The sequence below is a fragment of the Drosophila erecta genome, unplaced genomic scaffold, assembly GCF_003286155.1.
Source record: "Drosophila erecta strain 14021-0224.00,06,07 unplaced genomic scaffold, DereRS2 tig00000126-arrow-pilon, whole genome shotgun sequence".
Classification (NCBI taxonomy): Eukaryota; Metazoa; Arthropoda; class Insecta; order Diptera; family Drosophilidae; genus Drosophila; species Drosophila erecta.
Window position 1 is genome coordinate 6,954,784 of NW_020825209.1, and position 17,365 is coordinate 6,972,148.

General features: G+C 42.9%; 1 protein-coding gene across 1 annotated transcript; it reads right to left on the reverse strand.

Moving 5' to 3' along the window:
• Window positions 1-696: 696 nt before the first annotated feature.
• Window positions 697-16,946, reverse strand: LOC6550358. Its single transcript, XM_001977728.3, has 4 exons — window positions 15,850-16,946; window positions 2,713-4,174; window positions 2,385-2,576; window positions 697-2,320 (listed from the first exon to the last, which is right to left on the reverse strand). Exons 1-4 carry the CDS (start codon window positions 15,928-15,930, stop codon window positions 2,112-2,114), a joined length of 1,944 nt encoding a protein of 647 aa, XP_001977764.1. The 5' UTR covers window positions 15,931-16,946; the 3' UTR covers window positions 697-2,111.
• Window positions 16,947-17,365: the final 419 nt, after the last annotated feature.

The window sequence follows — 17,365 nt, forward strand, 5'->3', positions numbered from 1 at the left end:
TTATAGTATGGCTTTCCCGATAAGATTAGTCCGGATACTCGAACAGTTTTCAAATTTCCTTGGGTGCCGGCCCCCGTCGTGATTTTCGGTCATTTCCGTAAGTGTAAATACTCGACCGGGTGTTTCACTTCCACGGCCCCGAATACCGAGCTCCAGTTGTAATTGTAATGGTACATTTGCGAATAACGAAACCATGTCTCAGCATCATTGCGACCTTTATCAGTGCCCTCCATCATAAACAAGTTGGCCCGACTCCTCCGCTGATAAGAACTTCCAGAACTAATGCTCCGGACAGGTTTGTCACTAGATTTACAGCAGTCCTCGTGGGTCGTCGCATTCCACACCCTCCTCCGAGATTTCAACTGCTTAATTAATACAAACTTAAATTTATTCTTCACGCATTACATTTGTTTACCCGCAGACGATGCGTTTTGCTCAGCTCCATTCTATAAACCCATAAACTTCGCACTGGATGCGAATATAATTGAGTTCCTAGATGAATTCAATTAGGCTTTTCTAAGTCGTGCTCTTTTGCTTTAGTTGGCGGAATTATATGTAATTCTAGAGTGCTATTTCAAAAAGGTTACCCCATCCTTACTTTATTTCTAAGATGACAACTATCTAATCTGTTAAAATGTTATCTTTTTCTGCCCAAGTTCTAGTCTGTGTCGTTTCAGGAAATATTCATAAAGTACGTACTTTTCATCACTTTATTTAATATACACATATTCATATACTGATACAATATATTATTTATTAAGGCTACAATATCGAGCAATACATTTCCAAAAGTTCGCTTCAAACGCTTGTATCAAAAACGCTCCTCACTACGTTACTTATTCGGCAAAAAATATATATTCCATGATAAATTTAAGTACCCAAAATATACTTAATGTAATAGTTTGTGTATATGGTATATCCGAATGTCGTTATCTGGGCATCGGCTAGGTTAGTTTAGTTTTCAGTGTAGCATTTTGCACCGAGCCCAAAAGTTTGCTACATAGTGTGTACTTGGTCGTTTTCCACGATTCGTGTAGATTAGTTTGCATTTATTGCTTATCGGTTGGGTTTAGTGGCATTTTGGTTAAATAATGTAATAGATCGTCATTTCACATTGATTTCGACTTTGTTTAGTGCTCTCCGAATATTCTTATTCATTTGTAAATATATATCGTGGCATTTCGTTGAATAGAAACAGAGTCCCACCGCCTTTAAAATTGAGGAAAAGCACCTCTGGCGGGTTGTTCTTGTATATTTCGTAAGTTCATTTAACGCACTTAGGTGTATGCCAAAGTAGTTTTTTTTATTACACGTAGGATAAATGATATATAGTGTTTTATTTATATTTGTATAGTTTAGTTTAGTGTTTTGTCGTTGCTTAACTTCGCTCCTAAGGTACATTTTAAAGCCGATCAATTTCAACATTTCTTTCTCGTTTTGTTCTCGCATCGGTTTATTTTCAGATGCAGATACAGATATCAGTATTTCTATAAGTAGTGATTAACTTCTAAATTAAGAACTATCTTTGAACTATCACATACAAGTTCACTAAGAAGCAAATGTGAGAACAATTCAAGGCGAAACATGAAAGATATAGAACGGCTCAAATCATTAGAAAATTTGGGAACTTAACTGAATCAATTTGGGTTACCTCGATTCTAAAATTAAAATTTAAACGCACATTGTTGTGGTTTTTGTGGGGCTTCTTCGTGCGCCCCCATTGGGTTGGCTACAGTTAAGAGATGTGTTTATACAACTAAAACTGACAAATCCTGCTTATTCATATAGGTATAGTTATGGTTACATGTGTGGTATGGAGTGTGTGTGATTATGTCTCTCCAAGATCTTAAGTCTCCCTAAAAATATTGCAAAAAAAAGAGCGCAAACGAAAAAAATGACTTAACTAGGTTGAGTTTTAATACATTTTGGGGGATTTCGGCCTCCACACTCGAGGATCAAACGTAGTCTTATCCTTCTTTTGTGCAGCGACCTCTTAAGTATATTTATAGTTGGGTACTCGCTTGCGAAACCACTTCGCCCCACCGCGAGACTGTCTTCCTTAAAGTAGATCTCTCTGGTCCATCTCGTGTTCTTTGCTTTGTCAGCTTCCATTACAGCTTCACATCGTTCTGGTCCGCCGTCGCTGTCGTCGCGGCACCTGAATCCTGGGTTGGCAACTGGGCGGCATCGGCGGTGCGACGTCGCGACTGGATGTACTCCACCAGATACTCGATGCCCCAGGCAATGGCGCAAATCATTATGCAAACGCTCTGGGTGTGTATGCAAATCGGATAGCTGTCGGTCACATCACGGATGAGACCTGAAATGGGCAATTGTCTATGTTAGCTGGGTTTGCTAGGCCGAAGATCGATCGATTTCCATACCAATGAGCGGTCCAAATGTTATCACAAACAGGGCTTTGCCCACCAGATGCCAGCCGAAAGCTGAGGGCAGCTTCTCCAGAGAGCAGTATTCGGATACGGTTAGGGTGAAGTTGCTCAGAGCGGATCCTCGGAAGAAACCGCAGATCGAAAGCCATATCATCAACTGGGTCCACTCCGTCTGCTCGGCCATAACTGCAAAGCAAAGATGTGTTAAGAAACTGGATCAAAATCGGCATTAGGCAGCTGTTATCTGAATGATCTGTTGCATCTAATTAGCTTTCAATAGTGCCACTTCAATATGTCTACTCCCGATGACGCAACTACTCACTTGAACGGGTCAGGGCAACAAAGATGATGGACACGAGGAAAATGGTGCGCTTCTTGATTGTGGTGCGATCGAATATCGGTGGCAGGACAATACGAGCGGCGATGTCCGTAATGGCCGTGATCGAGAGGCAAAAGGCGACGTCCGTCTTCTGGTAGCCCAGATTGGCGAAGAAGAAGGGCGTGACCATCTTGAAGTTCATTTCGGCCACATAGAAGATGGAGAGGCCGAACAGCAGGTTGAGGAACATCTTGTCCTTGAGCATGTCGATGTCCAGGAGGTCGGCAAAGCGACGCCAGAAGCCCGGCTTCTTGGCCTTCTTCTTGGCCTCCTCGTCGAGGGCGGCGGCTGCCTCGGCCTGTTTGTCCAGCTCGGTGGGCTTCATCTTGATGAAGCTATCGCGATGACCGCCGAGGACAATGCTGCCCGTGGCGGTGCCAACACGTCGCAGTTCGCGATCGTTCTGCTCGAACTCATCGTCGCCGGTGTTGAGGTGCACCTGGAGAATGGAGCCGGTGAAGTCCATGTAGGAGAGGTTCGAGGTGACCGAGGCCTTGCGGCAGCGCAGCTGCGTGGCGTTGACCTCCGCCTGCGAGGTATAGCCGCCCGAATCTCCGCCCGCTCCATGGGCGGCGGACTGGACTCCGGCCAGGGACATGATTCGTGGGAAGGTTGGCCTCTTCGGAATGCCCAGCCGCGAGCCATTCATCGTGTTCATGGCCATTTCGGAGTAATTCTTGCGCATCGAGTGCTGGTGGGGATGGGGCTTGTGGAACAGCAGCGTGTTCATCTCGGGCAATGCGTCCTCCTCGTTGCCATCCTCCTTGATCACCTTAAACACGGGCGCTCCAGCTGATGCCGCGCCACCTGCTCCGCCCACCGTCAGCTGTGGCTGCGGGGTGGGCAGGGCCGAGATGCACATCAGCTCCTCGTCGTCGAACTCCTCCTTCATGTGCCACTTCACCGGCTGCAGCAGCACCGATCCGACCGTGGCATTGAGGGCCACGCCCGCCAGCAGCAGCACCGCCCCCCGGAAGTCGTACGCTTCCAGCAGGATCCGCACCAGCTGCGGCATTATCAGCATGCCCATGGCGGTGCCAGCCATCGATAGACCCACCGCCTGCCCACGCTTGTGCTTGAAGTAGTGATTGAGGGCCACGAAGGCCGCCGATGTGGACAGGCCCACGCCGATGCCGTTGATCACCGAGTAGGTGCTGAGGATGTGGGCCATGCTCGTCGCCGGCGATGTGAGCGCCAGGCCCAGGCCGCACAGCAGAGATCCGGCGATGGCCACCTTGCGGTAGGAGAACTCCTTCAGCAGCGGTCCCACAAATAGGCCAGAGAAGTTCATGCACACGTCCAGCGCACTGATGATGACCGCTGCTCCCGTCGTGCCCACATTCAGCTCCTTCAGAGTGTCGCCAAAGAGCAGTCCAAACGACGGTTCGATGGAGCGGGTGGCCAGCTACAAGAAGGATGGTAGAGGGTTCGGATGAGTATCGAGTGGTTGACTGCAATATTACCCTCACTTTGTGACACTTCGAATGGGACCATTACCTATACTGCATATTTTAAATGATTTCTCGCATGGTTATCTCATCGTCAACTGTTATATAATTAATGCGCCAGGCCAATTTTTGATTAATCAATTTGTTTTGGTCAACATGAACCATATTTACTATGTTTGTTTGTCAGTGATCAAAACAATTCTGTAATTGCTATTGAGCATTGAATTTTCGTCATAAAGTTGGAGTAACTTTTGAAAATAAACCTAAACTGCTTATGTACATTTATCTAGATCATATCTCTAAGTTGGGAATACTTAAACCGAGAAATAGATATATTTGTGGAGCTTGGGGTCAAGTAGTACCTAAATCCAACCAATTTTTGGTGGATATTTTTGCAATTTTATAGAGATGTTGCGTGTTTGATTGCAGCTATTTGGTTGCAGTCGTCAACATTTTTCAAGGCTTGTACGTTTTAGTTTAGTTGTACATTCATCAGATTATGGACGAGCTTTCATTGTTCTTCGATTTGTGATCCATTGAGCGCCCCATAAATTAAGCACTTAATTGGCGACTTTTTGTGGCATTACTGTTATTCTATTTGTATCTTTATGTGGGCCAATTTGTGCGAGCTAATCTGCCGTTCATGGGCCGCGTGATTTACTAGCTCCGCGGGTAGAGCTTGGAAAGAATTTCGTGTAGGGAGAGAGGACGCTCTGAGCCATGGCCACAGCCATAACCATATCATCATTATCAGCGAGTGAGACGGCGCTCTTGGAGGATAGCAAAGGGGCCGGGAAGAAATGGACACAGCACATAGCGTCATCACGCGGATAACCGTATCGCAAAAATACCCCTTATCGCTCCTCACTGGGGCAGCCGACAGCCAAACCCAAAGCGACACCCTTTGGCGCGGGCAAGTGGTCAAGAGGTAACCCAAAGTCACCACTACAGCACCCCTATCGATGCACTTGAGATGATGGTTCCCTGTTTCACCTTATCGGTTGTGCAATTCAACGGGACAGCCTTATCATCGCGCCAGGGTCTTCGAATCCAGCTCTGACCAGCGTTCTTTTCCATTCATGATCGCTTTGATTGATGGATTGCGTTTCTGTTTCCTTGTGGGCCGCGCTGCAAACCATCTATAAGTGGCCATATCGGCAACTGTTGCCTGTCATGACTCCAAACTGGAGCATGTCCAATTTGTATTCGTAAAGTGGTTTGGCCCATAAAGCTGACTGCTGGGCATTCGGTATTAGATGATACGAGTAATAGTGCGTTGGCACTGTAGGGGTTATCATTGAAATTCAGTTACTTTGTGCATTTTAGAGGGCAGGCGATTGAGTTCGCAACAGGCATTTTAGCTGAGGAATGCAAAAGAAGCTGGTTCAATCGATTGGCTGTGTAAACGCGGCTATTAAGATCTACAGAATACCATTTATCAGATTGCCCAACATAGTAGGTCTTCAAGTTCACCGAGGCGTGCATATGTGTACGCGATTGATAGGCTTCTTAAAGTGCTTTATTTATTTGCGACTGGGCTGCGATTATTATTGATTGCGCTCTCTGGTGCTTGTAGATTTTCGAATTTCTTAATTGCGGCGCTATATGTGCTTTTATTGGCCGTTTCAGTCGAGCCCTAATTGCTGATAATTTAATTATCAAAACTCATAATTGCAGGGGAGAAACATTTGTGGCAACGAACACGCGTTCACTTGGTGTTCGCAGCCAAACTCGCTGGAATGGTTCAATCATTCGGGATCGCGGGTGTGAATTCGATATCATCAGGGCTCCATAATTCACTTTAAGTTCCCACACTTTGATTTCAAAACGCTGCGTGCCGACTGATTGTTCAATCAAATGGGTTTATAGTGGTGGAAACTATGGTTTGATTTCTCCTTCAACTCCAGAAGGTTTTCAATGGTACAACTCCTCAGATTGTTTAACTATCTATTTTGTGGTATCCTCAGTTGGCTTATAAGAAGTAATTAAAAGTTGGCTAATAAGAAGAAAGAGACCATGCTGAACCTATGGTTTATCTAATTCACATTTGCATGATTTACATCGAGTCTGTTCTGGATACAAAGCATTGCGAACTTCCGCTAGAACAAGGAAATCTCAATCAACGTGTGTTTTTCGATTCTACAACATTTCAAGAATACCAGTTTCCATTTAAAAATTTGCACATATTTAGACGGAACGAGTCGGTTTATTGTAATATGTAAATGCATTTTCAGATGTCTGTTGCCGCTGTTGGGAATTGTTTACAATCTTCTGTGCGATTTCCATACAGACGCACATGTTTTTATATATTTGTCTTGAATCGCTCGACAAATTTAGCGAAAAACAGCCAAGAACAAATACCAAACGCGATAACAACCAGCGATCTGTTTGCTGGATTTGGATATTGATCCAAATCAGCTTATTGACTTATGCGCTGCTGGGTATAATTTACACAATTAGCCGATAACTTATTTTTAAACATTTCGTGCAATATTTTCGATTTCAATTTACAAGTGGATGCCCCGTGAAATTAACGTGACACTTGAGTGTTCGCGACGAAAGTCAGATATAAACTTGTATACTATATGTACGTCTGTATCGTTGCTATTCCCTATATGGGGGATACAACTTAACCTTGTCGAAGTGCAAAACATTAAAGAAAGGGTTTATGGCCCAGAAATATGTGTGTTCTCAGAGCAGAAGGCAGTACTTCACTGCGGGTACTTAGAATGTGATTTATCGTTTTTTTTTTTTGTGTTGCTACCAGTTGAACAACTCATAAATAACACTTCCGAATCGGAAGCCCTGCGATCCGCAAGCGAATCTAGTTAAGAAAAAGTCGGGCTCTACTCCACATTCATTAATGTATTGTAGCATTTGTATAATCAGTTTGCAGTTAAGGAATGTCTAATTGTATGGGACTTGTGCCTAAATACGGTACAACATGAATTTATTTAAACAAAGTCAGGTGATCCGCCCTTTAAGTAAGTGTATCTACTTTCATGTAAAACTCGCTAAACATTCTCGATCTATTTGCGGCACACCGCTCAGCCTAAGCTCATTTCACAATATGTGAATATGACACGCCTGGGACCCGGGATACAAAAAGTTCCACTGTTTATCTGAAAGATATTGGACCCTTCCGAAGGCGTTTGGCGGCGCGTGTTTCACTGGTTTCGAATTCACTTTTGGCGTGTTATCAATTTTCAAGTCCAAAGTTCGTGTCTCTTTCCTGCGTGCGAATCGTGAGAATGTATGGATGGGTGGATGAATTGATGGGAATATTACCCATATTATTATGCCAGCAGAATGTGTCACCCTCATGTCAACGATGACGTTGTCGAGCGGACCCCACTGGATTCCGCCTCTTCGTTTCCATTCCAGAAAGCTCTTGACCGCCATCGTAAATCAAGTCCATTCCATCCTATCGATTTACCATTAAGTTTTGCGTGGCATTTTTTATGCTTTCAACTTGATATTTCATCATTCTAGTGCTGTGCCGTGTCCTTCACAATTTGAACTTTATATGTACATTTAAATGGTATCTGGATGTAGACCCCGCCCACTGTCCACTTTTCAGCCTGATAAGGAGTGAATAGTTGAGCTCCCGGTTCGTTTCCGGGTCTGTCTTGTCCAACTGGGCAGCAGTAAGTGCCTCAGCGGTTAGTAGCTCATTTATATGTAAGCCAGAGTCGCTCAATTATGGGTAATCGTCTCGAGAAATTGTAAAATTGTACAATTGTACAATGTAATTGGTAGCGGGAATGCATAATGAATTTATTTTCGGCATTAGCACACGCATTTTTCAACTCGTAGTGCGGAAAATTGCGTTTTGTATTTTAATATTCCCGTAATTGCATGCGAATCATGCAAAGGTTGGCTATTTTCAATTTGCTTTGCGTTTGGCTTTTTAATTAAAACATTACAAATTGAATGCCCAAGTTAGATCTACCATGACAGGTAGATATCGAAATAATTGGATTGTGGTTTATTGTTCGATTTACCTTAAAGTTCAGTTCGATGGGATGGTGACATGTTAACCCCTTTCATTTCAGTGCGTTTTATTCAGATTCGGTTGCCCCCTTAATCAAAAGCACATACATTTGCATATGGAAATTGTACGTATTGTTTTTGTTTGTAACTTTAACAAGAGCCTTGAACTTGAGGAGGCGCTGGTTAAAACAATCACGTTTCGGTGGGAAAAGTTCCCTATCGAAGGCAGAGCATTGCATGAAAGACAGTGGAACGATCCATGGAGAATTAATTTGTTCAAATTGAAATCGAATTGCCGCTGTTGCTGGGCCCTTGTGGCAATTGAAGCAATTAATTGTGAAGTACATTTCACTACCGAACCAGCCAAGCCGAGCGAATTGCAACTCAACTCAACTCAGCTCAGCTCAGCTCGACTCGACTGAACTGAACTGAACTTAACTGAAGGGGTATTCGGCCGCTGCCAAACATTTCAATTAAAAGCAACAACAGTAATAATAATGGAAACGAAAAAGCCAAAAAACAAAACAATGACAAAAAGTTGACTCGACATTGCCATTAAATAAAAGCCGTCACAAAGCTGAACTCGAATGGAATCGAAGCCAAGCCAAGCCGATCCAATCGCGCTGCAGTACAGTGGCAACTGGCTATGGCGAAATAAATGATTTTAATTTATGATTGCTTTTCTTTTGGGGAAACTAGTGAGAACTAGTGTCGAACTATAGCAGCATATCAATTTAACATCACGAGCTCTTTGTTCGCCTCAGCGAGGCTGCACTGTAGAGGGGGCACTAAGCGGATCGGAAGGGGGTTTAATGTTGGGTCTGGGCTGCTGGGGATGATGGTGAGGCGGCTTTTGCACATGATCGCAATCATGTGATTTACCCAATGGACATTCTCGCGCACAGAAACAAAAAAAGGGTGATACACGAATAATTAGTTAATTAATGTTTAGCTTCTTTTAGCTTTTATTTTTAATAAATTGCAGTGTGCATATTAAAATGTAAACCTAGAACTTCTTTTCTGTTTGAGGATTCATTACTTGAGGTAATTACTAATCCTTTAAGATATGGTTAAATATGGTTATGCATTCTTTTGATTGCTTGCATGTACCCAATGTGGTCAACCCAGCTGCTTTCTTACAGTGCAGATGCAGATAGTCAGCCTGCGATACAGATACAGAAACAGTTAAGAGACCAGCTGTTTGCTGCTGCTTGTAAGCTGCAAACGAGTTTGGCTTGGCTAGATTCCATTTCTCGAGAGGCACGAGGCAGGCAGGAAGCAGCCACACCGCGTTGCAACTTGCAACGCAGTCACGTGATCGCGCGACAGCATCAGCTGCTGGCCTTTGTTGTGGACAAACCGGATTGGTGCCCCAAGACGGCGTCACTGGTGCACATTTGACTATGGACGCTGATGGGGAGCCGTTGTTGGGGCTCGTTTGACTTGCGCTGCCGCCAGATACAAGTATCTGCTATCTGCTATCTTGATCGCGATCACGTGACGTCGTTGAGGCCAGTGCTAAAATAAATTGGGTACAAAAGAAAGTTTTCTTCCTTTTGGTTTGCTGCCTTTGCTGCCTGGCTTTCATTCGGTGGTATGGGTAAATAGTACAATATTTTAGGGTCCTTGATCACAAACTTCAGTTCAGGTTCAGCAAGGAAGTAGACAAGAGATTCACAGATTCGCTCCCCAAGTATTCCATTTAATATCACATCTAATTTATAACATATTGATACGGCTGTATCAATATTGATTTCTAATGTTGCGAAATCGGCTGATCTACAGCCATAACACGCCCAAAAATCACCACTCAGCTGATGGGGAATGGGGAATGTCTGGCCCGTGGGTTGGACATTAACACCCCCATCCTAAATTGATAACCCATCCAGATCCGACGGTGCCTATGTGGCCAAAATGCTCGCTTTTAGCAGTTGTTAGAATCTAATTGAATTAACATTCAGATATGGCCGCACGCTTTTGGATCGCCCACAGGTCCATCGATATGATATAGTTTGGTTTTAGCATTCTCTTGCGAATGCTCATTGTGCAGCTTTTTGCGCGAAGTGTGTTTGCTCAGTTAATAGCGTGCGCGATATATTTCGCGGTATATTTCAAGTGATTACTGTGCTCTATTTAAATTCTATTTATTGTTTCTCTCGCGCCTGGCACTCGGAGTTTGTCAAAGAAATTAGCTCTCATTGGCGAAAACAGAGACAATCCACACATACTCATACCCATACCCATACCAATTGTGCAAAGAAACTGAACGTCACAATTAACAAGCACCCCCCATTTGAATTATTCGGAATTTGTTGGGGGAATTGAGTGGGAAATGTTCAAATTTTCATACAATCAAATTGGGTGGGTAGTGTACATGCATGTATGTACATATGCACATCTAACGAAAATACTTCCTCTAAAACGTTTGAAGGTATAATGCTTATAATTGACTTTCTAAATGGAAACAATATCTCAATGGCATTTGACAGTCGGCTAATCGAACCATAATAAATCAAGCACTTATAATGTGTTCGAATAACCTGAAAGTTATACCTTGCCGTTTGGTTTTTTGACCCCAAGGTGTCACGCCTAAAGAGTCGTTTTTCCAAAACTTAGTGCGCCACTGAAAGCCCACAAAAGCCAGCTGATTCGCAAGACCTTAACTTATCTGAACACCATTCGGAAATGTTCTAATTGGCTTGCGAAGTGCGACGACACTACTGCCACTTCACATATATTAATTCGTACATATATGTACATACATATGTGCATATGTGTGTGCGACATGTACAGATATAGTTCGTTCGACTCGAGTGAAGCATGCCGGATACTTTTATGACGTATTGAGTGAGCATGCGTTAGTCGAATGCTAAACGGTCGCCAGATCGGTCAAACACTGGGTGACTTCAGCCCACAGAAGCGCCAATGAGTAGCAACATCGAGGGGCTTCTTTGGATTCGGGCACTCAAGCTCGGTCTCTCACGCCCGCCTTACATGTCCAGTGCCATGAAAGTAGCAGCCAGTCATCCGCTAATCGAAATCCGCATATTCTAATTATCAATTAAGACGATGTGCTAAATTTAATGCCTAATTGCATGGCAGTTGCTGACTGGGGCCATTTGCGCTCTGGTAACATCTTGAGCCCCATGAACCAATGTGTTAATCGCACCTGATAATGATAACAGATATCGGAGACGAAAGCGGAATCACAAATAGTGACGAATTTTCTTGGCGTATTTGAATTGTACTTGGTTTTGCTCTCTTCGTTTTCAAATTGGTGGAGGTGGAATGCTAGTCTTCAAATAGAAAACAAAAGGCTTATGAAACCGAGCACTTGGGAAACTGAAAAAGAGCACCCACAACATGAACTTGGTGTTCAATTTTGCGCTGACACTGAATACACAAAGGCGAAAGCACCATATATAATTTATAGGTAAACATCTACAACAAATCAGACGACATTCTCATTCTCGGCAGAAAAAAAGGTGGATAGAAAACGAACAGATGAAAAAAAAAAAAGAAAAAAACAAAAAAAAAACGAAAACAGAATAGATTTGTCGCTTGCTCAAAGTCAGTGGAGCAAAGTCCAAAGTTGTGTTCTGCTGAAGAATTCTTCGGTCTGTCTGTTTTCAATTGTTTTGCAAATTTCATCATCGGGCAAGCAAAGGGCCACCTCACCATGGAAATAAAATACACAATAAATAAACTTTATTTGCCGTCTCCAGTGTTTGAACAACAAGAACACGACTGCAAATCAATCACAATCAAATAAAAATTGACGAGTTGCGAAGTCAATCAATTGAGCCACGGATTTCAGATAATTTTCTACGGTTTCTTCCTTTGGTTTGCCATTGTCATCACTGAATATGGAATCAAGTAGAGGTTTCTCGTTTAATCTGTTTATATTCGTCGTTTAACGGATTTAATTGGGCAGTTTTGTGCGATTCAGATACATTTGATGTTCTGAATATTGAAATATGTGTTTGCAGCGCTAAGTAATGAATAATCCCAGCGCACTGAACTCAATTATCAATTTTACTTCGATGAGGTTAAATACGCCTAAAATAAAAACATATGTACATATACGCAGATATTTTGCATATACATATGTACCTCTACATATATCTTCACCGTTTTATCTCGCAGCTTTTGTAGCCCCATTCCGCTATCGGTCGCGTGCTTTTGCTTTTTCCAATGGTTCTTTGTTTTGGGGTCTTACGTAAACACTTTCCAGCCACTTTTCAATTGAATTGCGCGGATATCTGACCGTGAGTATAAGGCAAGTTGTTCTTTATCATTTCCTTGGGCCTTGCAGACAGACGGACGACGCGGTGCTTTTTCTTTTGGCTCCCTGATAAGGTCTTTAAACAATGCGCCCGGACTAGACACTCTACTTATGCATAAAGTTTTTATAAAAATCCAGTTAATCCCCAGAAATACAACTTGAATCAGTTCATCGGGCGATAGAATAGTTGTAACTACACATTGATAAACATTAATAATTGAGATTGAACCGTTTTGCGATTTCCTATTCTATATTTGTACAACTAACTTGCAGTTTTATACTTTTAGATGATCCTCGGGTTATCTGATTATACACTGCATTTATTTTCATCTTGATTATTTGATTATTGCCAGCATTAGACGAAGTATACTTAAATTAGTGAATAACAACAGTTTCGTGAAGTTTTATGGTCACGTTTCCGGCAAGATTGCGTGAAAATGAAAAATAGGTTTTTTCGGGGGTCCAGCGACTTGGCAACACCTGTATATTCTTTCTTCTGTTTTTTTTTAGCGCAACTCATGTTGTTTTGATCAGCTTCAAAACTGTATTGTTATGGTGGTGCACATATATTGCTCTTCTATTGGTTTGTCGCGTTGTATAAGGTTCAAGTGCTAATTTGCCTCGTAAATGATTTAAAAGCGATTAAACGTGTACCTGCTCGAAGATAGTGGCACAATGCTGAACGAAAACAAACAAAAGTCGCGATTGCGATTAGTAATCGTTCGAACTTAACCTATAATCGAAGCGCACACATAACCGAGTGATTGGTGATTGGCATATCAGGCCATCTAACCCCAATATTTCTGCTCCCCTCTCGCTGATGATCGACTTTGTTTTCGCCAAAATGCAGCACTCATTCTATTCTGCCCGGGAGCAATTAGGTTTTACGAGAGCTGTAAATTTCTCTGCGAAGCGAGCTACTCGAGATTTTGGAGTCGAAGTCTATGGGAAGTTGGGCGTGCGACCAGGTGGGTCACAAATATCTTATCTATCTTGTTTCCATGGGATACACTTGCGCGGCCGTGATTCGGGCCAGTTTTAATAGACTGAAATATGTTGGAAGTCCCATGTTCCTACGTGTTCCACGTGTCCTACATTTTTGGCTTTTCTCTTCATAAGTACTCGTACATATTCAAAGAGACCGAATACAAAAGGCGAATTCCGTGGCAAGCACTCGATTTGTTTTGCAAATGGCGCAATGGATGGGGTTTTTTTTCTAGTGTTTTGCTTTTGTTGCAATAAATGCTGGGTGGAGATTGACTGGAAGAGGCCATCGTGGGTTGACCGATTAGTACCCAGGAATATCGATAGGGGAAGGCTTATGATACTTATGATACTAAAAGGGAAATTGCTCGAGATTCAATATTTTGAGCAGCAAGTATTGTGAGGTCTTACCATTTAACAAGTCGCGATACAATTACTTCCTACTTCTTCTCTCGCTTTTGTATGTACTTGATTTTGAACGGATAGGTTCTATGCTTTGCTGTTAAGCCGTCGAAACGATTGAAACCGCCCTCGCGTAAACATGTCACAACGCATTTCTCTTCAATGGCCGAGCCATTGGCACTCAATGAGCGCTCACATCCTAACCATATCCCCCATCGGTGCGGTGGATTATTTTCAGAGTCGGCGGCACCCAGATGATATAAGCACCTATAATGCTCATATCATTGCCTTCACGCTGAGCACGCATAAACATTGCATGGGACTGAGACTGGGACCATTGATGTCAATGTTCGAGATCTTCGCTTGGCCACACACAAATTACCATTTATAATTGCACATCGTCTCAACTCATTTAGCAAGTCACTTTGTTATCGCTAATATGGAAAGAAGGCAATTTCAGGACCATTACATAATTGACATAATCTGATTTCGTGTCGTTTACTTTAAGTTCGCCATGAGTCATGTGATAGATAGTGGACTTTCGGCAGGTAAAGCTCCTTTGAAGCCTCGAGATTGTGAAATGAATTATCTCTTTCCTACTGTCAGTGAATTTGTCTCCTCAAATTGAAAAATGCTATATTGTGTTACAAAGTATAACTTCTTTGTTCCTTGGACGCAGATGGAATACAAGAAATAATCGGATGGAATACGGGAGAATCGGATATTGAGTGCAATGAAAGAAACAAAACACGACGCTCAATTAATGATGATCTCACCATCAAGCACACCAATATGTGTCAAGGTGAGCGTTTTTTTTGGGAATATTCCAAAAATCTTTTCAAAATTCGTATGATATGTATTAAGTCTGAAGAAGTGTGTCAATGAATTCTTTATTTTGCCATCACCTTCTAAACTCCGTCGCCAGATTTGTTGAAAACAATGTAGCACGTTGGCATATAAGGAGCCCACAGCCAACTACATAAATTGAGAAAAAAAAAAAAACAAAACCTCTGTTGAGACGCATTTTCGAGATCACGCGGCGGGTGCGTGACCGCCAGACAGATGCGATCCGAGAACCCACAGCAAACTCTTTGGCCACGATCGGTGTCTCCTTTGTATCCACTCCGCAGACACAGTTCTCTGTCAGTCAGCTTCTTTTCAAATTGGGAAGCAGCTGCTGGCCAAAGAGGCTTTTATGGCAGTGCACAAATGCAAAAATAGGTTGGGTTGCAGGTTCAGATAAATGAAAATTCACATTGTATTCTTGGACAATGCTCCAAGTTAGTAACATTCTAGAACTGATGACGGGAAGTCCCTTTGTATCTTTTTTGTACACTCATTTGGACTGTGATTAATTGCCTTTAAGAAAAGCGGCCTAAACGTGTAAGCCAGTTAAATCACTGTCTACATCATTTAAGTTTACTGCAGGCATTTTAATGACCAGATATGCAGTGATTTAAAGGGCGTTGGAAATTTGAGCAGCACCGGCATCACGGTTTCAATAACCTCTTCCATTTGGCTGCCTAAACGCGTCCATTTGGGGATTTATGATTAATGAAATTGGTCTAAAGGCCGCCCACAGCACCCCCCAAATATACAAATATGGCATTACAGGTAGTCTAATCATAAATCGGTGTGCAAACATGTGAAATGCGGGTAGGACCAAAAGCATATTGAGTTTCGTCATATTTCATTTGAATCTTATCGTCCGAGTGAAAACACGTTTACCACGAGCCATATAAAAATACAACTATGAAATGCCATGGGCTTTTGGAACTAACCTATCCTAAGTACAAATGGGGAAGTGAGTTGGGCTAAGGGAATTGTTGTTATTGTATGGCTGGATAAAAGGTTAGTCAATACGTACGCAAGTATTAGCTAATTGACATTGGGATGTGTCGAAGGGTGAATCTAGCATTAATCAGTGAGCTGGGAACTGGTAACTGGTAACTGGGAACTTGTACTTACGTTGACCAAACTAACGCCAAAACAAGCGACCCATCCCCATCCGCCGTCAGGCGCCACTTTTCTGGGCTGTTTGCTTGCCATTTCTGCTTCGTTGTGCTGTGCTGTGTTGAGTTCTCCGCGGTTGTCTGCTTTTCCTGGATTTGCTTTGTTTTTGTTTTGGTCTTATTTTAGGTCTCTATATATGAGGTGTAGCACACATATAGATTTATGGATACTTTTTTACGTTGTGGCTTTGTGTTTTTCGATTTTCTTAATTTATGCCCGCCGTCTCTGTGGGGTTTGTTGTTTCTGATGTTCTAATTATATTTTTCCATTTCTTTGATTTGTAGACAACACACTTACGAAAAAATGAAACAAAAAAAAAAACAAAAAGCAGACGCGAACTCTAGTTTGTTAGCTTTTTACGATTATTTCTGCTTTATCACATTGGAATTTGGTATTTAAATTCATTGAATCGGTGTTTGTTTGTTATATTTGTTGTGTGTTTTTTTTTAAGGCACTCGGGGGAGAAACGCGTGGTGGTTTGTTGGTTTTATTTTCGCATTAGCTTTTGATTATAATTCCCTTTGGTCAGTCGCTAATTTTGACATTTCTTCTGTCAGCCTTGTTTTTTTTCTGGTTTCTTGTTCCAGCTGTTTCACTGTTCTCCCTTTCGTTCAGGGGGGTGTTGACTGTGGGTGTGTGTGTGTCTGCGGGTGTGTGTGTGTGTTGTAGTGTGTGTGATAGTGTTGTTCCTGTTCTGGTGTGTCTATCGCAGGGGGGAGGGGGGCGGGCCTTTGTGGCCTGCGTTGCGTCGCTCTCAGCGGACTTTTGCCGTTTGGTAGTGCGGTCGCCTCGCACAGCGCTATTTATTACAAAAGAGGGGGCGGCAGGCGCTCAATGTCTCCTTCTCCTTCTCCGTCTTGGTCTCCCTTTTCCTGCTGTCTCTGTCTGGTCGCCTGTCCGTCTCGCTCGCTCTCTCTCTTCGCGTCTCTTCCTCGATTTTGATGAGCTACGCGCGGCTGTTCAATCGATACTGAATACTGAACACTGACTGCCATCGCCGTTTGGCCGTCCCGTCGCTGCTCTGGTGCGCTGGCCTGACTGCCGTCGCCGCCGCTGCCGCTGCCGCTGCCTCTGTCTCAGTCGCCGTTACCGTCGTCGCACAGTGTGCCACATTAATTAGTTTACTAGCTAGCAATGGGTGCCATCAGATTTCTATAACTTTGAATCACACTTCCTGTAAAGAACACGAAAAGTTTCAAGTCTTCAAAGGGGAAAATATTAACTATGGCTGATGGACTTCTTGTTTTTATTCCTAGATCTTTTGTTCATTCGTATGCTGATACTACTCATTGGTTGGAACTGGTTCAAAGGAAATTTGACTAGAACAAATGAGCTTTCATTTGGACCCACTGTGCGACAGTGTCGTTCCATTCAGAGAGAGTCACCATGTTCGCGCGTGTGTGTGTGTGGCTGCTGTTGGTATTGCAGTATTTCAAGATCACGTTCTAATGCCGATCGAAAGAGAAAGAGC